The sequence below is a fragment of the Pimephales promelas genome, chromosome 18 (assembly GCF_988280905.1).
Source record: "Pimephales promelas chromosome 18, fPimPro1.hap1.1, whole genome shotgun sequence".
Classification (NCBI taxonomy): Eukaryota; Metazoa; Chordata; class Actinopteri; order Cypriniformes; family Leuciscidae; genus Pimephales; species Pimephales promelas.
In genome coordinates, this window is record NC_142786.1 from 18,989,375 (window position 1) to 19,016,681 (window position 27,307).

Sequence of the window (27,307 nt, forward strand, 5' to 3'; positions counted from 1 at the left end):
TTTTGGGAAGATTGGAGAAACTTAATTTTTCGCCCAAAAAAAAAAACGTAAGGGGTACCACTGTCGTTTTTTTTTCAGGCCGAATTTTTGAGTTTCGATATCTCAGCTCTGGAAGGGGCTAGAGCCTCCATTTTTGCACTCAGGTCTAAGTCTCATGCCCCTCTATCCGAATCCAGAGTTTTGGGAAAATTGGAGAAACTTAATTTTTCGCCAAAAAAAAAAAACGTAAGGGGTACCACTGTCGTTTTTTTTTTCAGGCCAAATTTTTGAGTTTCGATATCTCAGCTCTGGAAGGGGTTAGAGCCTCCATTTTTGCACTCAGGTCTAAGTCTCATGGCCCTCTATCAGAATCCAGAGTTTTGGGAAGATTGGAGAAACTAAATTTTTCGCCCAAAAAAAAAACGTAAGGGGTACCACTGTCGTTTTTTTTTCGGGCCAAATTTTTGAGTTTTGATATCTCAGCTCTGGAAGGGGCTAGAGCCTCCATTTTTGCACTCAGGTCTAAGTCTCGTGGCCCTCTATCAGAATCCAGAGTTTTGGGAAGATTGGAGAAACTTAATTTTTCGCCCAAAAAAAAAACGTAAGGGGTACCACTGTCGTTTTTTTTTCGGGCCTAATTTTTGAGTTTCGATATCTCATCTCTGGAAGGGGCTAGAGCCTCCATTTTTGCACTCAGGTCTAAGTCTCATGGCCCTCTATCAGAATCCAGAGTTTTGGGAAGATTGGAGAAACTTAATTTTTCGCCCCAAAAAAAAAACGTAAGGGGTACCACTGTCGTTTTTTTTTCAGGCCGAATTTTTGAGTTTCGATGTCTCAGCTCTGGAAGGGGCTAGAGCCTCCATTTTTGCACTCAGGTCTAAGTCTCGTGGCCCTCTATCAGAATCCAGAGTTTTGGGAAGATTGGAGAAACTTAATTTTTCGCCCAAAAAAAAAAACGTAAGGGGTACCACTGTCGTTTTTTTTTTTCAGGCCGAATTTTTGAGTTTCGATATCTCAGCTCTGGAAGGGGCTAGAGCCTCCATTTTTACACTCAGGTCTAAGTCTCATGCCCCTCTATCAGAATCCAGAGTTTTGGGAAAATTGGAGAAACTTAATTTTTCGCCAAAAAAAAAAAAACCGTAAGGGGTACCACTGTCGTTTTTTTTTTCGGGCCGAATTTTTGAGTTTTGAAATCTCAGCTCTGGAAGGGGCTAGAGCCTCCATTTTTGCACTCAGGTCTAAGTCTCATGGCCCTCTATCAGAATCCAGAGTTTTGGGAAGATTGGAGAAACTTAATTTTTCGCCCAAAAAAAAAAACGTAAGGGGTACCACTGTCGTTTTTTTTTTTCAGGCCGAATTTTTGAGTTTCGATATCTCAGCTCTGGAAGGGGCTAGAGCCTCCATTTTTGCACTCAGGTCTAAGTCTCATGCCCCTCTATCAGAATCCAGAGTTTTTGGAAAATTGGAGAAACTAAATTTTTCGCCCAAAAAAAAAACGTAAGGGGTACCACTGTCGTTTTTTTTTTTCGGGCCGAATTTTTGAGTTTTGATATCTCAGCTCTGGAAGGGGCTAGAGCCTCCATTTTTGCACTCAGGTCTAAGTCTCGTGGCCCTCTATCAGAATCCAGAGTTTTGGGAAGATTGGAGAAACTTAATTTTTCGCCCAAAAAAAAAAAACGTAAGGGGTACCAATGTCGTTTTTTTTTCGGGCCGAATTTTTGAGTTTCGATATCTCATCTCTGGAAGGGGCTAGAGCCTCCATTTTTGCACTCAGGTCTAAGTCTCATGGCCCTCTATCAGAATCCAGAGTTTTGGGAAGATTGGAGAAACTTAATTTTTCGCCCAAAAAAAAAAACGTAAGGGGTACCACTGTCGTTTTTTTTTCAGGCCGAATTTTTGAGTTTCGATATCTCAGCTCTGGAAGGGGTTAGAGCCTCCATTTTTGCACTCAGGTCTAAGTCTCATGGCCCTCTATCAGAATCCAGAGTTTTGGGAATATTGGAGAAACTTAATTTTTCGCCCAAAAAAAAAAAACGTAAGGGGTACCACTGTCGTTTTTTTTTCGGGCCGAATTTTTGAGTTTCGATATCTCAGCTCTGGAAGGGGCTAGAGCCTCAATTTTTGCACTCAGGTCTAAGTCTCATGCCCCTCTATCAGAATCCAGAGTTTTGGGAAAATTGGAGAAACTTAATTTTTCGCCCAAAAAAAAAAAACGTTTTTTTCACTGTCGTTTTTTTTTTCGGGCCGAATTTTTGAGTTTCGATATCTCATCTCTGGAAGGGGCTAGAGCCTCCATTTTTGCACTCAGGTCTAAGTCTCATGGCCTCTATCAGAATCCAGAGTTTTGGGAAGATTGGAGAAACTTAATTTTTCGCCCAAAAAAAAAAAACGTAAGGGGTACCACTGTCGTTTTTTTTTCGGGCCGAATTTTTGAGTTTCGATATCTCATCTCTGGAAGGGGCTAGAGCCTCCATTTTTGCACTCAGGTCTAAGTCTCATGGCCCTCTATCAGAATCCAGAGTTTTGGGAAGATTGGAGAAACTTAATTTTTCGCCCAAAAAAAAAAACGTAAGGGGTACCACTGTCGTTTTTTTTTCAGGCCGAATTTTTGAGTTTCGATATCTCAGCTCTGGAAGGGGCTAGAGCCTCCATTTTTGCACTCAGGTCTAAGTCTCATGCCCCTCTATCAGAATCCAGAGTTTTGGGAAGATTGGAGAAACTTAATTTTTCGCCCAAAAAAAAAAAACGTAAGGGGTACCACTGTTGTTTTTTTTTCGGGCCGAATTTTTGAGTTTCGATATCTCAGCTCTGGAAGGGGCTAGAGCCTCCATTTTTGCACTCAGGTCTAAGTCTCATGGCCCTCTATCAGAATCCAGAGTTTTGGGAAGATTGGAGAAACTTAATTTTTCGCCCAAAAAAAAAAAAAAAACGTAAGGGGTACCACTGTCGTTTTTTTTTTCGGGCCGAATTTTTGAGTTTCGATATCTCATCTCTGGAAGGGGCTAGAGCCTCCATTTTTGCACTCAGGTCTAAGTCTCATGGCCCTCTATCAGAATCCAGAGTTTTGGGAAGATTGGAGAAACTAAATTTTTCGCCCAAAAAAAAAAAAACGTAAGGGGTACCACTGTCGTTTTTTTTTCAGGCCGAATTTTTGAGTTTCGATATCTCAGCTCTGGAAGGGGCTAGAGCCTCCATTTTTGCACTCAGGTCTAAGTCTCATGCCCCTCTATCAGAATCCAGAGTTTTGGGAAAATTGGAGAAACTTAATTTTTCGCCAAAAAAAAAAAAACCGTAAGGGGTACCACTGTCGTTTTTTTTTCAGGCCGAATTTTTGAGTTTCGATATCTCATCTCTGGAAGGGGTTAGAGCCTCCATTTTTGCACTCAGGTCTAAGTCTCATGGCCCTCTATCAGAATCCAGAGTTTTGGGAAGATTGGAGAAACTTAATTTTTCGCCCAAAAAAAAAAAACGTAAGGGGTACCACTGTCGGTTTTTTTTTCGGGCCGAATTTTTGAGTTTCGATATCTCATCTTTGGAAGGGGCTAGAGCCTCCATTTTTGCACTCAGGTCTAAGTCTCATGGCCCTCTATCAGAATCCAGAGTTTTGGGAAGATTGGAGAAACTTAATTTTTCGCCCAAAAAAAAAAAACGTAAGGGGTACCACTGTCGTTTTTTTTTCAGGCCGAATTTTTGAGTTTCGATATCTCAGCTCTGGAAGGGGCTAGAGCCTCCATTTTTGCACTCAGGTCTAAGTCTCATGCCCCTCTATCAGAATCCAGAGTTTTGGGAAAATTGGAGAAACTTAATTTTTCGCCCAAAAAAAAAAACGTAAGGGGTACCACTGTCGTTTTTTTTTTCGGGCCGAATTTTTGAGTTTCGATATCTCATCTCTGGAAGGGGCTAGAGCCTCCATTTTTGCACTCAGGTCTAAGTCTCATGGCCCTCTATCAGAATCCAGAGTTTTGGGAAGATTGGAGAAACTTAATTTTTCGCCCAAAAAAAAAAAACGTAAGGGGTACCACTGTCGTTTTTTTTTCGGGCCGAATTTTTGAGTTTCGATATCTCATCTCTGGAAGGGGCTAGAGCCTCCATTTTTGCACTCAGGTCTAAGTCTCATGGCCCTCTATCAGAATCCAGAGTTTTGGGAAGATTGGAGAAACTTAATTTTTCGCCCAAAAAAAAAAAACGTAAGGGGTACCACTGTCGTTTTTTTTTCAGGCCGAATTTTTGAGTTTCGATATCTCAGCTCTGGAAGGGGCTAGAGCCTCCATTTTTGCACTCAGGTCTAAGTCTCATGGCCCTCTATCAGAATCCAGATTTTTGGGAAGATTGGAGAAACTAAATTTTTCGCCCAAAAAAAAAAACGTAAGGGGTACCACTGTCGTTTTTTTTTTCGGGCCGAATTTTTGAGTTTCGATATCTCATCTCTGGAAGGGGCTAGAGCCTCCATTTTTGCACTCAGGTCTAAGTCTCATGGCCCTCTATCAGAATCCAGAGTTTTGGGAAGATTGGAGAAACTAAATTTTTCGCCCAAAAAAAAAAAAACGTAAGGGGTACCACTGTCGTTTTTTTTTCAGGCCGAATTTTTGAGTTTCGATATCTCAGCTCTGGAAGGGGCTAGAGCCTCCATTTTTGCACTCAGGTCTAAGTCTCATGCCCCTCTATCAGAATCCAGAGTTTTGGGAAAATTGGAGAAACTTAATTTTTCGCCAAAAAAAAAAAAACCGTAAGGGGTACCACTGTCGTTTTTTTTTCAGGCCGAATTTTTGAGTTTCGATATCTCATCTCTGGAAGGGGTTAGAGCCTCCATTTTTGCACTCAGGTCTAAGTCTCATGGCCCTCTATCAGAATCCAGAGTTTTGGGAAGATTGGAGAAACTTAATTTTTCGCCCAAAAAAAAAAAACGTAAGGGGTACCACTGTCGGGTTTTTTTTCGGGCCGAATTTTTGAGTTTCGATATCTCATCTTTGGAAGGGGCTAGAGCCTCCATTTTTGCACTCAGGTCTAAGTCTCATGGCCCTCTATCAGAATCCAGAGTTTTGGGAAGATTGGAGAAACTTAATTTTTCGCCCAAAAAAAAAAACGTAAGGGGTACCACTGTCGTTTTTTTTTCGGGCCGAATTTTTGAGTTTCGATATCTCATCTCTGGAAGGGGCTAGAGCCTCCATTTTTGCACTCAGGTCTAAGTCTCATGGCCCTCTATCAGAATCCAGAGTTTTGGGAAGATTGGAGAAACTTAATTTTTCGCCCAAAAAAAAAAAACGTAAGGGGTACCACTGTCGTTTTTTTTTCAGGCCGAATTTTTGAGTTTCGATATCTCAGCTCTGGAAGGGGCTAGAGCCTCCATTTTTGCACTCAGGTCTAAGTCTCATGCCCCTCTATCAGAATCCAGAGTTTTGAGAAAATTGGAGAAACTTAATTTTTCGCCCAAAAAAAAAAAACGTAAGGGGTACCACTGTCGTTTTTTTTTTTCGGGCCGAATTTTTGAGTTTCGATATCTCATCTCTGGAAGGGGCTAGAGCCTCCATTTTTGCACTCAGGTCTAAGTCTCATGGCCCTCTATCAGAATCCAGAGTTTTGGGAAGATTGGAGAAACTTAATTTTTCGCCCAAAAAAAAAAAACGTAAGGGGTACCACTGTCGTTTTTTTTTCGGGCCGAATTTTTGAGTTTCGATATCTCATCTCTGGAAGGGGCTAGAGCCTCCATTTTTGCACTCAGGTCTAAGTCTCATGGCCCTCTATCAGAATCCAGAGTTTTGGGAAGATTGGAGAAACTTAATTTTTTGCCCAAAAAAAAAAAAACGTAAGGGGTACCACTGTCGTTTTTTTTTCAGGCCGAATTTTTGAGTTTCGATATCTCAGCTCTGGAAGGGGCTAGAGCCTCCATTTTTGCACTCAGGTCTAAGTCTCATGGCCCTCTATCAGAATCCAGATTTTTGGGAAGATTGGAGAAACTAAATTTTTCGCCCAAAAAAAAAAACGTAAGGGGTACCACTGTCGTTTTTTTTTTCGGGCCGAATTTTTGAGTTTTGATATCTCAGCTCTGGAAGGGGCTAGAGCCTCCATTTTTGCACTCAGGTCTAAGTCTCGTGGCCCTCTATCAGAATCCAGAGTTTTGGGAAGATTGGAGAAACTTAATTTTTCACCCAAAAAAAAAAAAAAACGTAAGGGGTACCACTGTCGTTTTTTTTTCGGGCCGAATTTTTGAGTTTCGATATCTCATCTCTGGAAGGGGCTAGAGCCTCCATTTTTGCACTCAGATCTAAGTCTCATGGCCCTCTATCAGAATCCAGAGTTTTGGGAAGATTGGAGAAACTTAATTTTTCGCCCAAAAAAAAAAAAACGTAAGGGGTACCACTGTCGTTTTTTTTTTCGGGCCGAATTTTTGAGTTTTGATATCTCAGCTCTGGAAGGGGCTAGAGCCTCCATTTTTGCACTCAGGTCTAAGTCTCATGGCCCTCTATCAGAATCCAGAGTTTTGGGAAGATTGGAGAAACTTAATTTTTCGCCCAAAAAAAAAAAACGTAAGGGGTACCACTGTCGTTTTTTTTTCAGGCCGAATTTTTGAGTTTCGATATCTCAGCTCTGGAAGGGGCTAGAGCCTCCATTTTTGCACTCAGGTCTAAGTCTCATGCCCCTCTATCAGAATCCAGAGTTTTGGGAAAATTGGAGAAACTAAATTTTTCGCCCAAAAAAAAAAACGTAAGGGGTACCACTGTCGTTTTTTTTTCAGGCCGAATTTTTGAGTTTTGATATCTCAGCTCTGGAAGGGGCTAGAGCCTCCATTTTTGCACTCAGGTCTAAGTCTCGTGGCCCTCTATCAGAATCCAGAGTTTTGGGAAGATTGGAGAAACTTAATTTTTCGCCCAAAAAAAAAAAACGTAAGGGGTACCACTGTCGTTTTTTTTTCGGGCCGAATTTTTGAGTTTCGATATCTCATCTCTGGAAGGGGCTAGAGCCTCAATTTTTGCACTCAGGTCTAAGTCTCATGGCCCTCTATCAGAATCCAGAGTTTTGGGAAGATTGGAGAAACTAAATTTTTCGTCCAAAAAAAAAACGTAAGGGGTACCACTGTCGTTTTTTTTTCAGGCCGAATTTTTGAGTTTTGATATCTCAGCTCTGGAAGGGGCTAGAGCCTCCATTTTTGCACTCAGGTCTAAGTCTCGTGGCCCTCTATCAGAATCCAGAGTTTTGGGAAGATTGGAGAAACTTAATTTTTCGCCCAAAAAAAAAAACGTAAGGGGTACCACTGTCGTTTTTTTTTCAGGCCGAATTTTTGAGTTTCGATATCTCAGCTCTGGAAGGGGCTAGAGCCTCCATTTTTGCACTCAGGTCTAAGTCTCATGCCCCTCTATCCGAATCCAGAGTTTTTTGAAAATTGGAGAAACTTAATTTTTTGCCAAAAAAAAAAAACGTAAGGGGTACCACTGTCGTTTTTTTTCATTCCGAATTTTTGAGTTTCGATATCTCAGCTCTGGAAGGGGTTAGAGCCTCCATTTTTGCACTCAGGTCTAAGTCTCATGGCCCTCTATCAGAATCCAGAGTTTTGGGAATATTGGAGAAACTTAATTTTTCGCCCAAAAAAAAAAAACGTAAGGGGTACCACTGTCGTTTTTTTTTCAGGCCGAATTTTTGAGTTTCGATATCTCAGCTCTGGAAGGGGCTAGAGCCTCCATTTTTGCACTCAGGTCTAAGTCTCATGCCCCTCTATCAGAATCCAGAGTTTTGGGAAAATTGGAGAAACTTAATTTTTCGCCCAAAAAAAAAAAACGTAAGGGGTAACACTGTCGTTTTTTTTTAGGGCCGAATTTTTGAGTTTCGATATCTCATCTCTGGAAGGGGCTAGAGCCAGAGGTGGGGACAAGTCACACATGGTCAAGTCCAAGCAAGTCTCAAGTCTTAACCATCAAGTCTCGAGTCAAGTCTCAAGTCGCAGTTCAGATAAATCAAGCAAGTCAAGTCAAGTCAAGGGTTCACCCTAAGCAAGTCAAGTCAAGTCCTGATAAGTTTCAAGTAAAGTCAAGTCACACTACTAAAATAAATAGAGGTAAATTTTTTCGATACATATTTATTTTTGCACAGAAAAGATGAACTTTTATACATATATTATGTATCTTACATTTGCTATATTAATCATATGCATATCTGTGCTACATTAATATCTGAAAATAAAATAAAATTGTGTTGTTTACACAAAACGTTCAGAGTCTAAGATGTATCGATTCTAAGATGTGTAATCCAATCTGTCTAATTCAATTTAATTGAAACGGTCTAAAATGTATGAAATCTAAAATGTAATATCTTATATAAATGTAAAATATAAAATGTATGAAATGTATGAGAATATAAAATGCAATTTTTTTTAATTCAGTAGTTTTTCTTATCATAGCCAACAAATGTCTTCGGAAACTCCTTTTTCCTCGATTTACTGAAACCTATATGTAAAACGCATTTGCAGCTGCACAGCCGTGTATATATCTATGCTGCATATACAGACATCCCAACCTACAAGAATTCATTTCAGGGAGGTATATCTCAATGAATGTAATGTTAGGGGGGGGGGGGGTAATATATGTTATATTAACATATTTAAAATATGTTTAAAATAAATATAAAATAAAAATGGTAATATGTTATATTAACATATTTTATATTTAATAAATATTACATATTAAATAATATTATGTATATTATATATTAAATTTACATAAATATTAACAAATGATTGTTTTAATTATGGAATTCTCCATAATCAACTCCTAAACTTCAGTAGAGAACAATTCTTTGTAAGGAAGGAGGGGTTTCTTTATTGTACATTTATTTGCATGTAGTATGTAGCATATGGTTTGCGTTGCTTTAAATTGGTCAGTACAGCGCTGACTATTGAGTGTCGCTAGGAAACACGTCCGCGCTGCGCTGACGAATCGGCTGCGCGGCTCGGATCATTGAACCGTGCAGATGACATGTCTGCGCGGCACGAGCTCTGTAAAGCCCCGCTGTCTCGTCCCACTTTTGGTTTGTTTGGCTTCCCATATCTCTGCCGTGCACACGCCGCACGCTATGTTATACGCGCAGTATCTCGCTCTAGATTCCGGGAGATTTTAACTCATTTGCGGGCATCAGGGAGACGCTATCAATATGCGTGAGACTCCCGGAACTTCCGTTTGGCGCGGTTTGAATTGAGCAGCGTAAAGGCACAGATGCCGATATATTGATGCTGACGTCATAATATATATTTTAATTAACTGTATTGCTGTTTGTTTATTATATGTTCAAGTCATTGTCGAGTCTTCCACTTCAAGTCAAGTCAAGTCTCAAGTAACTTGTTCTCAAGTCAAAGTCAAGTCAAGTCATTTTTGTACTTTAATCAAGCAAGTCACAAGTCCTGAAAATTGTGACTCGAGTCAGACTCGAGTCAAGTCATGTGACTCGAGTCCCCCACCTCTGGCTAGAGCCTCCATTTTTGCACTCAGGTCTAAGTCTCATGGCCCTCTATCAGAATCCAGAGTTTTGGGAAGATTGGAGAAACTTAATTTTTCGCCCAAAAAAAAAAACGTAAGGGGTACCACTGTCGTTTTTTTTTTCAGGCCGAATTTTTGAGTTTCGATATCTCAGCTCTGGAAGGGGCTAGAGCCTCCATTTTTGCACTCAGGTCTAAGTCTCATGCCCCTCTAACAGAATCCAGAGTTTTGGGAAAATTGGAGAAACTTAATTTTTCGCCCAAAAAAAAAAAACGTAAGGGGTACCACTGTCGTTTTTTTTTCGGGCCGAATTTTTGAGTTTCGATATCTCATCTCTGGAAGGGGCTAGAGCCTCCATTTTTGCACTCAGGTCTAAGTCTCATGGCCCTCTATCAGAATCCAGAGTTTTGGGAAGATTGGAGAAACTTAATTTTTCGCCCAAAAAAAAAAAAACGTAAGGGGTACCACTGTCGTTTTTTTTTCGGGCTGAATTTTTGAGTTTCGATATCTCAGCTCTGGAAGGGGCTAGAGCCTCCATTTTTGCACTCAGGTCTAAGTCTCATGGCCCTCTATCAGAATCCAGAGTTTTGGGAAGATTGGAGAAACTTAATTTTTCGCCCAAAAAAAAAAAACGTAAGGGGTACCACTGTCGTTTTTTTTCAGGCCGAATATTTGAGTTTCGATATCTCAGCTCTGGAAGGGGCTAGAGCCTCCATTTTTGCACTCAGGTCTAAGTCTCATGGCCCTCTATCAGAATCCAGATTTTTGGGAAGATTGGAGAAACTAAATTTTTCGTCCAAAAAAAAAACGTAAGGGGTACCACTGTCGTTTTTTTTTTCGGGCCGAATTTTTGAATTTTGATATCTCAGCTCTGGAAGGGGCTAGAGCCTCCATTTTTGCACTCAGGTCTAAGTCTCATGGCCCTCTATCAGAATCCAGAGTTTTGGGAAGATTGGAGAAACTTAATTTTTCGCCCAAAAAAAAAAAACGTAAGGGGTACCACTGTCGTTTTTTTTTCGGGCCGAATTTTTGAGTTTCGATATCTCAGCTCTGGAAGGGGCTAGAGCCTCCATTTTTGCACTCAGGTCTAAGTCTCATGGCCCTCTATCAGAATCCAGAGTTTTGGGAAGATTGGAGAAACTTAATTTTTCGCCCAAAAAAAAAAACGTAAGGGGTACCACTGTCGTTTTTTTTTCAGGCCGAATTTTTGAGTTTCGATATCTCAGCTCTGGAAGGGGCTAGAGCCTCCATTTTTGCACTCAGGTCTAAGTCTCATGGCCCTCTATCAGAATCCAGAGTTTTGGGAAGATTGGAGAAACTTAATTTTTCGCCCAAAAAAAAAAAACGTAAGGGGTACCACTGTCGTTTTTTTTTTCGGGCCGAATTTTTGAGTTTCGATATCTCATCTCTGGAAGGGGCTAGAGCCTCCATTTTTGCACTCAGGTCTAAGTCTCATGGCCCTCTATCAGAATCCAGAGTTTTGGGAAGATTGGAGAAACTTAATTTTTCGCCCAAAAAAACAAAACGTAAGGGGTACCACTGTCGTTTTTTTTTCGGGCCGAATTTTTGAGTTTCGATATCTCAGCTCTGGAAGGGGCTAGAGCCTCCATTTTTGCACTCAGGTCTAAGTCTCATGGCCCTCTATCAGAATCCAGAGTTTTGGGAAGATTGGAGAAACTTAATTTTTCGCCCAAAAAAAAAAAACGTAAGGGGTACCACTGTCGTTTTTTTTTTCGGGCCGAATTTTTGAGTTTCGATATCTCAGCTCTGGAAGGGGCTAGAGCCTCCATTTTTGCACTCAGGTCTAAGTCTCATGGCCCTCTATCAGAATCCAGAGTTTTGGGAAGATTGGAGAAACTTAATTTTTCGCCCAAAAAAAAAAACGTAAGGGGTACCACTGTCGTTTTTTTTTTCAGGCCGAATTTTTGAGTTTCGATATCTCAGCTCTGGAAGGGGCTAGAGCCTCCATTTTTGCACTCAGGTCTAAGTCTCATGCCCCTCTATCAGAATCCAGAGTTTTGGGAAAATTGGAGAAACTTAATTTTTCGCAAAAAAAAAAAAACGTAAGGGGTACCACTGTCGTTTTTTTTTCAGGCCGAATTTTTGAGTTTCGATATCTCATCTCTGGAAGGGGTTAGAGCCTCCATTTTTGCACTCAGGTCTAAGTCTCATGGCCCTCTATCAGAATCCAGAGTTTTGGGAAGATTGGAGAAACGTAATTTTTCGCCCAAAAAAAAAAAAACGTAAGGGGTACCACTGTCGTTTTTTTTTTCGGGCCGAATTTTTGAGTTTCGATATCTCATCTCTGGAAGGGGCTAGAGCCTCCATTTTTGCACTCAGGTCTAAGTCTCATGGCCCTCTATCAGAATCCAGAGTTTTGGGAAGATTGGAGAAACTTAATTTTTCGCCCAAAAAAAAAAAACGTAAGGGGTACCACTGTCGTTTTTTTTTTCGGGCCGAAATTTTTGAGTTTCGATATCTCATCTCTGGAAGGGGCTAGAGCCTCCATTTTTGCACTCAGGTCTAAGTCTCATGGCCCTCTATCGGAATCCAGAGTTTTGGAAAGATTGGAGAAACTTAATTTTTCGCCCAAAAAAAAAAAACGTAAGGGGTACCACTGTCGTTTTTTTTTCAGGCCGAATTTTTGAGTTTCGATATCTCAGCTCTGGAAGGGGCTAGAGCCTCCATTTTTGCACTCAGGTCTAAGTCTCATGCCCCTCTATCAGAATCCAGAGTTTTGGGAAGATTGGAGAAACTTAATTTTTCGCCCAAAAAAAAAAACGTAAGGGGTACCACTGTCGTTTTTTTTTCGGGCCGAATTTTTGAGTTTCGATATCTCAGCTCTGAAAGGGGCTAGAGCCTCCATTTTTGCACTCAGGTCTAAGTCTCATGGCCCTCTATCAAAATCCAGAGTTTTGGGAAGATTGGAGAAACTTAATTTTTCGCCCAAAAAAAAAAAAACGTAAGGGGTACCACTGTCGTTTTTTTTTTTCAGGCCGAATTTTTGAGTTTCGATATCTCAGCTCTGGAAGGGGCTAGAGCCTCCATTTTTGCACTCAGGTCTAAGTCTCATGGCCCTCTATCAGAATCCAGAGTTTTGGGAAGATTGGAAAAACTTAATTTTTCGCCCAAAAAAAAAAACGTAAGGGGTACCACTGTCGTTTTTTTTTTCGGGCCGAATTTTTGAGTTTCGATATCTCAGCTCTGGAAGGGGCTAGAGCCTCCATTTTTGCACTCAGGTCTAAGTCTCGTGGCCCTCTATCAGAATCCAGAGTTTTGGGAAGATTGGAGAAACTAAATTTTTCGCCCAAAAAAAAAAACGTAAGGGGTACCACTGTCGTTTTTTTTTTTCGGGCCGAATTTTTGAGTTTTGATATCTCAGCTCTGGAAGGGGCTAGAGCCTCCATTTTTGCACTCAGGTCTAAGTCTCGTGGCCCTCTATCAGAATCCAGAGTTTTGGGAAGATTGGAGAAACTTAATTTTTCGCCCCAAAAAAAAAAAACGTAAGGGGTACCACTGTCGTTTTTTTTTCAGGCCGAATTTTTGAGTTTCGATATCTCAGCTCTGGAAGGGGCTAGAGCCTCCATTTTTGCACTCAGGTCTAAGTCTCATGCCCCTCTATCAGAATCCAGAGTTTTGGGAAGATTGGAGAAACTTAATTTTTCGCCCAAAAAAAAAAAACGTAAGGGGTACCACTGTCGTTTTTTTTTCGGGCCGAATTTTTGAGTTTCGATATCTCAGCTCTGAAAGGGGCTAGAGCCTCCATTTTTGCACTCAGGTCTAAGTCTCATGGTCCTCTATCAAAATCCAGAGTTTTGGGAAGATTGGAGAAACTTAATTTTTCGCCCAAAAAAAAAAAACGTAAGGGGTACCACTGTCGTTTTTTTTTTCAGGCCGAATTTTTGAGTTTCGATATCTCAGCTCTGGAAGGGGCTAGAGCCTCCATTTTTGCACTCAGGTCTAAGTCTCATGGCCCTCTATCAGAATCCAGAGTTTTGGGAAGATTGGAGAAACTTAATTTTTCGCCCAAAAAAAAAAACGTAAGGGGTACCACTGTCGTTTTTTTTTTCAGGCCGAATTTTTGAGTTTCGATATCTCAGCTCTGGAAGGGGCTAGAGCCTCCATTTTTGCACTCAGGTCTAAGTCTCATGGCCCTCTATCAGAATCCAGAGTTTTGGGAAGATTGGAGAAACTTAATTTTTCGCCCAAAAAAAAAAACGTAAGGGGTACCACTGTCGTTTTTTTTTTCGGGCCGAATTTTTGAGTTTTGATATCTCAGCTCTGGAAGGGGCTAGAGCCTCCATTTTTGCACTCAGGTCTAAGTCTCGTGGCCCTCTATCAGAATCCAGAGTTTTGGGAAGATTGGAGAAACTTAATTTTTCGCCCCAAAAAAAAAAACGTAAGGGGTACCACTGTCAATTTTTTTCGGGCCGAATTTTTGAGTTTCGATATCTCAGCTCTGGAAGGGGCTAGAGCCTCCATTTTTGCACTCAGGTCTAAGTCTCATGGCCCTCTATCAGAATCCAGAGTTTTGGGAAGATTGGAGAAACTTAATTTTTCGCCTTTTTCGGGCCGAATTTTTGAGTTTTGATATCTCAGCTCTGGAAGGGGCTAGAGCCTCCATTTTTGCACTCAGGTCTAAGTCTCATGGCCCTCTATCAGAATCCAGAGTTTTGGGAAGATTGGAGAAACTTAATTTTTCGCCCAAAAAAAAAACGTAAGGGGTACCACTGTCGTTTTTTTTTTTTCGGGCCGAATTTTTGAGTTTCGATATCTCAGCTCTGGAAGGGGCTAGAGCCTCCATTTTTGCACTCAGGTCTAAGTCTCATGGCCCTCTATCAGAATCCAGAGTTTTGGGAAGATTGGAGAAACTAAATTTTTCGCCCAAAAAAAAAAACGTAAGGGGTACCACTGTCGTTTTTTTTTTTCGGGCCGAATTTTTGAGTTTTGATATCTCAGCTCTGGAAGGGGCTAGAGCCTCCATTTTTGCACTCAGGTCTAAGTCTCATGGCCCTCTATCAGAATCCAGAGTTTTGGGAAGATTGGAGAAACTTAATTTTTCGCCCAAAAAAAAAAAAACGTAAGGGGTACCACTGTCGTTTTTTTTTTGGGCCGAATTTTTGAGTTTCGATATCTCAGCTCTGGAAGGGGCTAGAGCCTCCATTTTTGCACTCAGGTCTAAGTCTCATGGCCATACCCGGCGCTATGGGCGGGCCTTAGGGGGCCGGGCCCGCCTACCGAGCGCCTGTGCCCCCCTCTCCATGCAATTTGCAATTAATAAATTTTAAAAAGAAATTTATTTTAAAAATAAAAATAATGTATTGAATAACTCATGCGGAGATTCCACTCCCAAAAACGTCGACTTCAGCTGTATTAAGAACATGAGTGGGCCAGTTATTTTTATTACTCTTCTTAAGTTGCACCAGCCCTGACACAATGCTAAATCATAAAACAGATATGTACAATAACATTACGATATCCTTTAATCGATTTAAATAGTTATTGATTTAGGTTTATGTGGTCGTTCAATTACGCCTTTATATTTGTATTAAACGTGAATGTAAATAATGGTCAAGGGGTAGAACTTTTGCCAAGCGTGCCAGAGATTCTGGGTTCTAATCCATTCTAATAACATTTTTTTTCCATCAAAACTGATTATGTTTATCAGTGGTTGTATATCAGGCACAGACAAAACATCTTCAGAACATTTTGTGTTTTAATTTCACCGTAATGAATAGAGTCTCTCCACAACGGATTGCGCGTCCGAGTGAAGACTGTGCGCAAGCCAGAAAAAAAAAAAACATTAGCCTATCCGCGCCAGCGGCAACGAGCATTAATTTGAACAGTTGATTTTAAAAACACATTTCAGCGCTAGATCGTCTCTTATTTAAAAAACGAACGAAACGAATTCTCTGCTAGTTAACGGAAGATGTTTTGTTTATTTGTATTGGTACATTCGTGCCGGAATGTTTCAAAAGTGGTGGGTACAATATCGACGGTGGGGACATATCCCACCCGCAAATTACGCCTGGTACTTGAAATCGGCGTAATAGTTGGTTTTTGTCCTATAGAAAAATGTATTGGATGTCATAATTAGGCCCCCCCCCCTACAATATTAAATGCCCGTCCATTGGTTTGTTTCTGCAGCCGGCTCTGGTTTAAATTTTTATTAAGCACTAAATTTCTGCATAATTAAGGGTGTGGCCACTTGAGTGATGTCACTAGCCATTTTTCTACTGTCTGTTAGAATCACGTCACCTCAGCTAATCCGCCTCTTTGCCCATTTTCTAATATCCGGAAGTGACGGGCTACCAAGATGGTGATGGTAAATGCTCTTAATCAAGGACACTACGTCCATATTTTTTTCCAGTCTATGGTAGAAACTGATGGTTATGGTAAGGCGTGGGACATTTCCCAAACACACTCGAAGCACTCGACCAATCACAACTCACTCCTCCAGCCGACCAATCAGAGCACAGTGTGCTTTTCAGAAGGAGGGGTTTCATAGAGACAAGAAGTAAACAGAGCGATACTGACAGCAACAATGGAGAACATGAGGAAAATAATCAATATTCAAGCAGGAAAACAACATCAACACTTTGTAAAAAGGCATACTATGACCTCTTTAATAATAGAAAATATTTCTAATAGATAATATCCTCACCATAACCATAACAACACAGGAAAGACACATTTGAATTACTGTCAGGGCCATTTTGTTCCAGCTGATGAATGATAAAAACATCAGAGTTGAAATCGCTTGAGCACTTAAAGTGGCGGACAACGTAACTGCATTATGTGCTTATAATAAAAAGAATATTGTCAGGCTTTGACGTGGATGCTAATATCCTAATAGTTCTTGCTGTGAACAGTCCTTTACACCAGGGAGATTTGGCGTTAAGAAAAAAGCAAAGCCAATATTGTTATGCTGCTAATGAAAGATGCAATAATACTCTCCAGAACACATACAAGATGTGTGAAGACAGATCGGTCACAGTGATGAAAGCCGCTAGAGATTGCAAGACCATTATTCAGCCTGGACTGACAAACAGCAATTACCCCAATCGACAGATAACAAGAGCAGGGTGATCATTCAGTGACGTCCCATAAAGCAGTGGGACATTACCATACTCGCGCTATACATCTCTCCACAACTTCACCAACTTGTTGGAGCTCCAACGGTGATGAAGGATTCACTAAATCAAGCCTGAGCTCCATTGGCAAAGCAAACGATGGCACTCAATCAGCAAGACAATGGCATGACTCTATTAAAATGCACAACCGAGCCTACAATGGGATGAGTCAGACAGCCGGTCTCCATTATGTTTCAACAAACTGACCTGAGTGCTAATTTTCAATCATCCATGGTCTCATTACTTTCATGCATTCGTCCATTTGTTCGTTCAAGCTGATGTCTGTTCATCCATCGGTCCATTCATTACTATACATTACTTAATATTCTGATTTCTTTTGATTATTTTAATTTCTTCCATGTAAAGCACTTTGAATTTCCACTGTGTATGAAATGTGCTATATAAATAAACTTGCCTTGCCTTGCCTATACCACTCTTTCTCTGCATTCATCTGTCTGTTTGTCCTTCCATCATCCTTCAAACCTCATGTTTATATAAATCCTGTGCACATGCATAAAAATAATCCATTAATTTATACATTGGTCCAGGCTGTCCCAAACTGATGATTAATTAAAGACTTAAGATGTATAGTCATCTTTATTTATATAGTGCTTTTTTACAATACAGATTCACAGTGATAACATGAAAATAATACAAGTTTGTTTCTAGAAGAATATTTATATAATTAAATAAATATATAATTATTAAAATTGTAAAAAAAAAATTATATAATAATTAAATTATAGTATAATTAAAAATGTTAATAATTAAATATTTTATATATATAATAATTCATAAAATAATGATTATTTAATATAGTAGCCACACCCAAAACTCTCCGTCTGCTACAGTAGCCATGCCCCAAACTCTCCATCTGTCAAAGTAGCCACGTCCCAAACTCAGTAGCCACGCCACGAACTCACCATCTGCCAAAGTAGCCACGCCCCAAACTCTCCATCTGCTACAGTAGCCACGCCCCAAACTCAGTAGCCACGCCACAAACTCTCCATCTGCTGCAGTAGCCATGCCTCGAACTCTCCATTTGTCGCACATAGCCACACCCCAAACTCTCCATCTGCTGCAGTAGCCACGGCCCAAACGAAGTAGCCACACCCCAAACTCTCCATCTGCTACAGTAGCCACACTCCAAACTCAGTCGCCATGCCCCATACTCTCCATCTGCTGCAGTAGCCACATCCCAAACTCTCCATCTGCTACAGTAGCCACACCCTATACTCTCCATCTGCTGCAGTAGCCACACTCCAAACTCAGTCGCCACGCCCCATACTCTCCATCTGCTGCAGTAGCCATGCCCCAATCTATCTGTCTGCTACAGTAGCCATGCTCCAAACTCAGTAGCCACGCCCCAAACTCTCCATCTGCTGCAGTAGCCACGCCCAAAACTATCCGTCTGCTACAGTAGCCACGCCCCAAACTCTCCGTTTGCTTGGGTTAAGAGAATATTTGAAGATAAAACTAAAATCACCTACGTAAAACACTTCCTAAAAAAGCAGAATCCATTTACTCTTATGTCCTGTGACCATCAGAGAACTAAGAGCATGTAAATGCTGCACGGGCAGATGCTGGAGAGCTGAAGCACATCTGCGCTCCACATTCTGGCGCAACCTTGACCTCCCCTGAGTTTGCCATCCTTTATTCCCCCAGCATGCTTTCCTCATCCAGCGTGTTATTTGCAGCTGGCTATTTGGCCGACAAAAAGCTCCAGGGCCCTCGTCGCATGAGCATTTCCGCGCCGACTACCTTTCATGAGCACGCTGCAGTTTTTAATAAGGCCGAGTCAATGGCAGAGAGGAGGGCAGGGAAAACATTGCCCTGTTAGGGCCAGATCATTTCACTTTCACTGCAAAAAGTCCTTGGCACAGAGTCATCAGGTTGGTTTTCAAACACTATGGCTTTATAATTTTGCAGATGTCTCACTGCATACCATGTTAAAGGACACTGATTCTATATAATATCTCTTCAGGAGATCACCTCTTGATGGAAATAAAGCTGGTCTGTTATTTCCATCAAAAGGTGCATCAATCTTTGGTCAAGATCTTGTCCTGCACTCTGTAAAGTCTTCTCCAGCACATCCCACAAACTTTCAATGAATTTAAGGTGCAGATTCATGTATACAAATGATAAATCTTGGCATTGTCATCAAGGAATATGGCCACATCTTCCAACATGGTTGTTTAAGAAATTAAAAGCTACACACTCCGATTACGGTTAGAAGAACTGTTACAAACATGGGTAACACTTTATTTTACAATGTCCTTGTTACATATGTTACATATGTTACATGTACAGTACTCACCAAAGTAATAACAGTCAATTAAGCATACTTACATGCAACTAACCCTAAACTAAACCCTAATCCTATAGGAAGTACATGTAGTTGCTTAAAGCTGCACCGTGTGATTTTTACCCCCATCTAGCGGTGAAAAGGTATATGACCATCCAGTGAATATTAGTTTCTGTTCCTCTCAATTCCGATTTCGTTTTAACTCCTACGGTGGCCAATGTAGTCAAAGATTAACATGGCTTCCAGTTCGACCTCGTCCATGAGTCGAAACCGAAAAGTAAACGCGAAAGGCGAAGCTTTAATTAATGTCCCTCTTTTGGCTAATGTACTTTCAAGATGGAGGGTCAACATGGCGACCGACATTAGAACCCCTTACCCGTATGTATTTTCAATGGCATATTATACACTCACGAGAATACTTTATTACTTGAATTAAGTAAATATACATTATTGAGCACACATATTTTTGAAAGAACTAAGTGTTTTAGCTAAGAATAAACTAAAAGAGTTACACAGTGTAGCTCTAATATTACTCAGTACTTAAATATATAACAATGACACCTTAAAATAAAGTGTAACCCAAACATAAAAAATACTCAATCATTGACTCTTAATCATTTGCATATATAAATCCAAACAGGCTTTACTAACCTTGTTAACTTCCAGTACTTCTCTCCTCTCTTCGCTGGATACACGCGTTTGATTTGTCATTCGCTCGTCTAGTTTAGGACTGTCATCCTCTACATAGGGGATCAGTTGCTAAAACAGAAACGTAAATATAAAACAATCAAACCAATTTCATGCTATAATAGTTCTACAAAAGAAGAATCAGGCAATGGTAAAAAAAAAAAAAAAAATCAATTAAATTTCATAAAATACACAGATATGTTTAAATAGCAGTCAATGGTGAAAGATGCTTTTTTGTTCGGGATGGTGTAGTTACAGCGATCTACCAGCAGGGGCAAACCAGCTAAAAGACAGACGAGCCAGGAGAGGTTTAACAATTATTTGATTTATGTTTATTTTATTTTTTTTAATGCTCAACTAAAGAAGAATCTCACCAAAGTCTCGCTACACTCGAGACTCAACTTGCAATCTGAATCCTTCCTGAAGAAAAATCATGGATTAAAAATGTATAAAAAAAGATGGTATTTGTGTGCTGAAATATGAATTTTGTTAGTTGGGTTATCTCTAGGCAGCTTAAAAGACTGAACTAGGGTCAAGCTGGGCTGTTATCCAAAGCTACATGAAAAATAATATGAAGGACAAAAACCACAGTTTGAATATAATTTAGTGTAAACATTTACAGTGGTGACCTACTGTCTAAACAACACGAGAGCTTAAGAGATGAGATTGTAAGGTTTAACAACCTGGTGATGCCACAGTAATGGATTGTTGCATAATTCATCACAGGAGAAATCAACACTTAGGTTTTAGGTCTTACAGCTTAACAGCCTCTGCTATTTTGCCCAAATAAATCACTCATCAGGCACTGCACTTTTGGCTTTCAGATGAAAAGGTTTGAATAATTGAACTTGTTCACAGATAGTCCGAGCCGTTCGACAGCACGGACGGGCTCCAGGAAAAGCAGACCAGCTTTGGTTCCACTTGTTTCCCTCGGTTCACATGGTTTGCGTTCCCACATCAGTAAAGTGTCTCATTCTTTTTGTCATGTTCCATCATCCTGTGACCTTGCCGAACAGCCTCGGTTTAACATCTCCTCGGTTTAACATCATAGTGACACCTGCTGGTGTTCTGCATGAGGAGTCAGTGCGTGCAACTGAAGAAAAAGGTTTGCAGAAGTCGATTTACTGGTATGTAAAATAAGCTGACACGACTAGTTGACAAGAAATACACTTAGGAATTTGGCATGTTTTGCGGTGTGGCACGTTATATATATTTTTTAAAACATTATTTTGCTTATTTTGTTTTATTATGCATGCCTCTCACATTATAATGCTTCATTATTTAATGCAGAAAAGGCATCATTTTGCACTTGATATGCTCATTAAACCTGCATTGGTCATTATGCATCTGTGTTTTGATTGCCAGTGAATATTCTTTCATTCTACAAACATCCAAGAAGAAGAAACATTTTTCAATGGGAAATGACTAAGGCGGAAAAAAATCTTCCAAGATTTTTAATGTTGTTTGTGTCACTGACTATTAATGAGTTGTGAGACAGTATATTTTTACAGTATATTGTTACAATGAAAAATAAGCTGGAGATAAATGGCACGGGACGACTTGACAAGAAATACCGTACATGTAGGAAGTGCATGCATGTCCTGCGGTGTGGCACGTTATATAAACTAATGTTAAACTAATCTAAAATTATATATATATATATGAAGAGTTCAGATGCAAAAGCCTCTAAGTGCCATTTGAAATTTTCTTCTAGAATGATCATTTTTATCAAGCTTGTATATTTAAGTTCATTGATTTCACTTAAATGGCAATGATAATTACCTATTAATTGTTATTTAAGTGAAATTACTGAACTTATATATACAAGTTTGACAAAAATCATCTTTAAAGAAGAAAATTTCAAATGGCATTTAGAGGCTTTTGCATCTGAACTCTTCATATATATATATAATATTTAAAAACATTTTAAACAGCATTTTGCTTGTTTATGCATGCATCCATCTCATATTATAGGCTACTTTTTAAAATAGCCACTGCTATCTGAAAGGTCAAACTGCGACACACACACAGACAGCAGGGCACAGGTAACGGTCTAAATGATCTATAATTTCAGCGGGGAACAGAAAAATCAAGTCCTGCTTTCTGAATCACTCATATTTTGTGGCTCTGCAACTTTACAGAACAGACCTTACAGGCTTCAGGCTATCACATGCCAAGAAGGAAAAATCTGATCATATGAAATGCAAGGGAGGGAGAGAGAAAAGCCCCTGGCAGGTTTGTCAAGCTAGGGAGTGAATGCAGAAAACCACGGCTGAATGACTGGCCAAGCAGACAGAAAGAGAGAGAGAGGGGGAGAGAGAGAGAGGCAGAGACAGGAAAGGACATGATGTCAGAAGATGTGACCCTAGAAATGACTGGGCTGTGTCCCAAATCGCCCCTTATATCCTTAAATGGGGCATTTTAGTCCACAGCCATTTGTAACGCATCCAAAACCACAGTAGACGTTATCAAGTGCACTCGTTCAATCCAATAATGCACCACAATAACAAGTGTACAACCAACCAATGTATGCTCAGAATACCCATAATGCACTCTGAGGGTCATGCAGAATGAATTCCTAAACCTGCAGTTGAATCATTCATACATCCATTTTCCAAACTGCTGGTCCAATTTGGCTATAGCGTATAAATTCCTTTAAGGTTTATTTATGCTAGTTCAAGATGAATAGAGTTCAAGATAAATCTTTTTAAGCCTATAGTATCCAGCTGCAGACCCGCAGCACACCAGTTTCAGAACCCCAGCGGCAGAACCGGAAATAAGGGGCGGAGTTACGTTCTAACCAACACCAGGGCCAGGAACGTAACTGAGGGGCGGAGCTTAGGTTTGAAACCTAATAACGCCACCTAACGTAATTTGGAGGATATTTTACAAATGAAACAGCTTTTATTGAACAAGAAACGTCCTACTCTCTACGTATGTATGTTATGATACTACATTACAGTACAATATATAAACATTTTAAAACATTGATTTTGTGTAATATAATTGTATATGGTTTCAGTTATTCGTTTCATTTTATTATGAGTTACTTCCTGATCATGATGGTGAAAAAATAATACTTGAAACTTATGGGCATTTTAATGTATAATAGTTTAATAATTTTAGCTAAGCAGTTTATACATAGGCCTACGTGTAGATTTAGGAAGGTAAGACCTTTGTTTGTTTGTTTTTTATGAAGGAGTTAACTTTGTATAATAAAGCTTTGAAAGATATAAAACGAGATAAGCATTGGAGGTTTCCAAAATTATACACAATTTGATAACTCATTAGACCTCTGTGATATTTTATGTTCTTTTTATTTATTTATTTATTGTGTTTATGTATTTGTAAGATGATTTTGATTTTTTGAAAAAAAATGCATGGGTATTTTTTATGAAATATACTTTATTTCACAAGAACATGTGAAGAGTTCAGATGCAAAAGCCTCTAAATGCCATTTGAAATTTTCTTCTAGAATGGTCATTTTTATCAAGCTTGTATATTTAAGTTCAGTAATTTCACTTAAATGGCAATTAATAGGTAATGTTCATTGCCATTTAAGTGAAATTACTGAACTTAAATATACAAGCTTGATAAAAATAATCATTTTAGAAGAAAATTTCAAATGGCACTTAGAGGCTTTTGCATCTGAACTCTTCATGTGCAGCATGCATTTTTCGTGTAAAATAATAATGTCAACATCTAAAAAAGAGAAAATTCGGCATTGTTTTGTTAAAACAATCTATACAAAATAACCAGTTCAACCCAAGCTAGGCCTGTTTTATCACAACAATCTTGTATAAATTTAACTTACAATGTATCAAATGAGGAACTCACTCTCTGGCCCATTTTGTCCTTACATTCTTGCTAAAATAATTATAATGCAATAATAATAATTCCGCCCCTCCCTCACTTCCAGTTCTGGCGCTGGGGTTCTGAAACTGGTGGTGCTGCGGGTCTGCAGCTGGATATATCTCTTTTAAGCTGCCAGTTTGCTAAGTTTCAAATTATTATTAAACGGCAAGCGCAAACTCAAGGGTCCGAATTCACTCCCTCAAGTGGACTACATTAGTGGAGCACTGTAGGGAATAGTGAATGAGGGTATAGGAGGCGGATTCAAACATATCTCTGGTTTTTCTGGTATCAGTCACAATTTTTTCTCTTACATTTCTGTCCAGACATCAGAAGCACATCTCCTCACAGCCAGTCTTCCTTTGTGTGTCGTGTAATAGAGAAATTCCTGCCGCTATTTTGACTCCTTTACTTATTATATAAGCTCTTAATGAATCTCAGCTGGTTAAAATACCATCATATGTAGCAACAAATACACACAACGATTGCATTTATCCCAGAACACAGCATTGTTTTGGATGTTCTGTAAGTTCCTTCACGAAACATATGTAATAAAAACAGACAAATCGAGTTGTGAACAAATCCCTATGACTTTAGGTTCGGTCTCTTTAGGTTCAGTGTTAAAATGCTGATGTGAATACTATAAGCGGATCAGAAATAAATGTTTTGGGGGTGGGGGGTCCGAACCAAACGAGCAAAGCGAACCAAGCAAACCAGGTGAACCAAGCGAACCAAATGAGCTAAGCGAACCAAGCGAACCAAAGTGAACTAAACGAACCAAACAAACCAAGTGAACCAAACAAGCTAAGCGAACAAAGCGAACTAAGTGAACCAAGAGAACCAAATGAACTAAGCGAACCAAGCGAACCAAAGCGAACCAAACAAGCGAAGTGAACCAAGCGAACCAAACAAGCTATGCGAACCAAGCGAACTAAGCAAACTAAGCGAACCAAACGAACCAAGCGAACCAAGCAAACCAAGCGAACCAAACAAACTAAGCTAACTAACCGAACTAAGCGAACCAAGCGAACCAAACGAGTTGAGCGAACCAAAGCAAACCAAACGAGCTAAGCGAACCAAAGTGTACCAAACGAGCTAATCTAACCAAGCAAACCAAGCGAACCAAGCAAACCAAGCAGACCAAGAGACCTAAAGAACCAAGCAAACCAAGTGAGCTAAGCGAACTAAGCGAGCTAAGCAAGCTAAGCGAACTAAGTGTACCAAAGCGAACCAAACAACCTAAGCGAACAAAGCAAACCAAGCGAACCAAGAGACCTAAAGAACCAAGCAAACCAAGAGAACTAAGCAAGCTAAGCGAACTAAGTGAACCAAGTGAACCAAGAGACCTAAAGAACCAAGCGAACCAAACGAGCTAATCGAACCAAGCGAACTAAGTGATCCAAAAGAGCTAAGTGAACCAAGCAAACTAAGTGAACCAAACGAACCAAGCAAGCTAATTGAACCAAACGAACTAAACGAACTAAGCGAACCAAGTGAACTAACCAAACCGAGCGAACAAAACGAGCTAAGCGAACCAAGCGAACTAAGCGAACCAAACAAGCTAAGCGAACCAAGCAAACCAAGCGAACCAAGCGAGCTAAGCGAACCAAGCGAACTAAGCGAACTAAGCAAACTAAGCAAACGAACTAAACGAGCTAAACAAACCAAGTGAACCAAACAAGCTAAGCGAACTAAGCGAACCAAGTGAACCAAGCGAGCTAAGCGAACTAAGCGAACCAAGAGAACCAAACGAAATAAGCAAACCAAGCAAACCAAGCAAAATAAGCTACAAGTGTGAACACAACCATATCGAGATCGTTCAGAGGTGGACCGAGACTCCATAAAAAGGTGGAACGACCTGCCAAACTCAACCTGAGTTTAAGAAATGGTTCAATATTTTAAGGCATGAAGATTTTAAGGCATGAAGAAAAAAAACATTTAAATATGTAATTTTGGTGATCAAAGATGAGTTTTAAGGGATAAAATGATTTACTACAGGGTGATTTTAATGTATCACAACCAAGAGAATAGACCCGAACACACCCCTGAGTTTCCTGTTGGCAGCAAGTGCAAGAAAGAAAAAACAGCTATAGTTAAAAAAACGCAGTCAACACATAACTCAAGGCCCGGCCACTGAAAGATGGATGTGTTCTGCAGTGATTCAGTGAGCTTCACTCGGGTTGATTACTTTGAGGCGACTGGAAAGAGTGAGCTGGTAAATTAAATGACTTGGCTGTTTCTTTTTCGGTGTGCAGGAAATTCCACTGCTGGGACCCGGTGATTTGGAAAATGCTGACATGAGGGACTTAGCCAGCTGTTCATTACCGAGCACCTCAGCTAATTAGCGAAGTGATGATGAGGTAATGCCTCTGACTCCATTATCTCACTTCCTGTTTGGAGAGAAAGCGCAACAGGAGCTAAAGATAACACCTGAAACCCAAACACACAAGAGTGGGCCAAAGTAAATATCCTGCGAGCACGAGGGGCTCTTCTGGTAATGAGATGGAAGAACCGTGATTTCATGCCCTCCAGTTAAAGCTACTGCAGATCTAATGACTTCATTCCAGCGTTCTCTCAAATAAAAGAAGAGACTGCGTGAATGACTGGCTTAAACGACTCAGCAGCTGTGCATTCAATCTTGATTTGCTCTCATACGCATTTGAGTTGTAATTCCTGAGAGCCAAATTTACATTTACAACATCTCCATCCTCATGTCTAAATCACAGACACACTTTGTGCATCACATTTACATGCGATTCATAAAATGTTACTGTGGTTTTATTAGTATTTTGAATTGGCTTTTATTTTTTTATCTAATTAAATATATATAATTTTAGTTCAACTTTTAGTAATTTCTTTCTTTAATTTTTTTAATATTGCCATTTAAGTTTTATCTACTTTTATGCAATTATTTATTTCTAGATGTGCTTCAGCTTTTCAAGACAACATTTCACATTTTTGTTTAATTTAATATATATATATATATATATATATATATATATATATATATATATATACACACACACACAGTAGTGGCGAAAATTGACAGCCAGAGGGGATATTTGTTTTTAATAACTCTACAAGTTCAATTAAACCATCAAAATATGAGGAAAATATTTTAGATATTTTAAATATGTGGCAGGAACAAAACACTAAACTTGGTTAAAGTATTTATCTGACTAAATTATCTGGCAAAAAGGCAAAATACAGCAAGCATTTTATTTTAACATGCAAAAAAGTGCATAAGTCACAGCAAAAAGCAAAAATTGACTACAATATAACCAGTTATTAATATTTTGTTGGTTCTCTCTTGTTTTTGCATGTTCGTTATTTCTTTGCATGGCACAATTTGACATTTTTCAATGCGTTCTCACAAATAAATAATTTGACTCCAAGCACAACTCTGCAATATGCTTATTTATTTATTTATTTTTAAATATTTGAATAAAGGGTGAAAATGTACTTTGCCAGTCGTTACTAATGGCCACTACTGTACATATTCCAGATGTTTCTGTCATAGAAGTCATTACACCAGCACTTGAGAAGATCAGAAAAACATGCTCTGGTAAAGCCAGTCCAGACCTGACGTCAATGAGCAAACCGAGTCACCAGGAATCTCAGCTGGACTCAATCACAGGAGGTTTGCAATGAGATTCAAGAATGTGTCCTCGACTAGTGCTCAAAAGATGTACGAATTAAAATGTTTGCAGGCACAAATAATGTTACGAATGGAAAGAATTACCTGGTGTACAAGATGTACAGTATTACAAGTACAAGATATACAAGATATACTGTATACACAAAATGCTGAAACCCTATTGTAATTGTAAGGATTTGTAAAACTGATCGTGCAGACTAAACCGTAAATGCTGGAGACTTGAACCTGGCCA

The 27,307-nt window shown here is 39.6% G+C and overlaps 1 protein-coding gene across 1 annotated transcript in view; it reads right to left on the reverse strand.

The window, feature by feature from the left end:
• Positions 1 to 27,307, reverse strand: part of med30 (mediator complex subunit 30) — a 78,436-nt gene that overhangs the window by 46,425 nt on the left and 4,704 nt on the right. Inside the window, exon 4 of the mRNA XM_089122958.1 lies at positions 19,530 to 19,637. Within this exon, the coding sequence (XP_088979084.1) occupies positions 19,530 to 19,637 (108 nt within the window). The remainder of the gene's footprint in view (positions 1 to 19,529; positions 19,638 to 27,307) is intronic.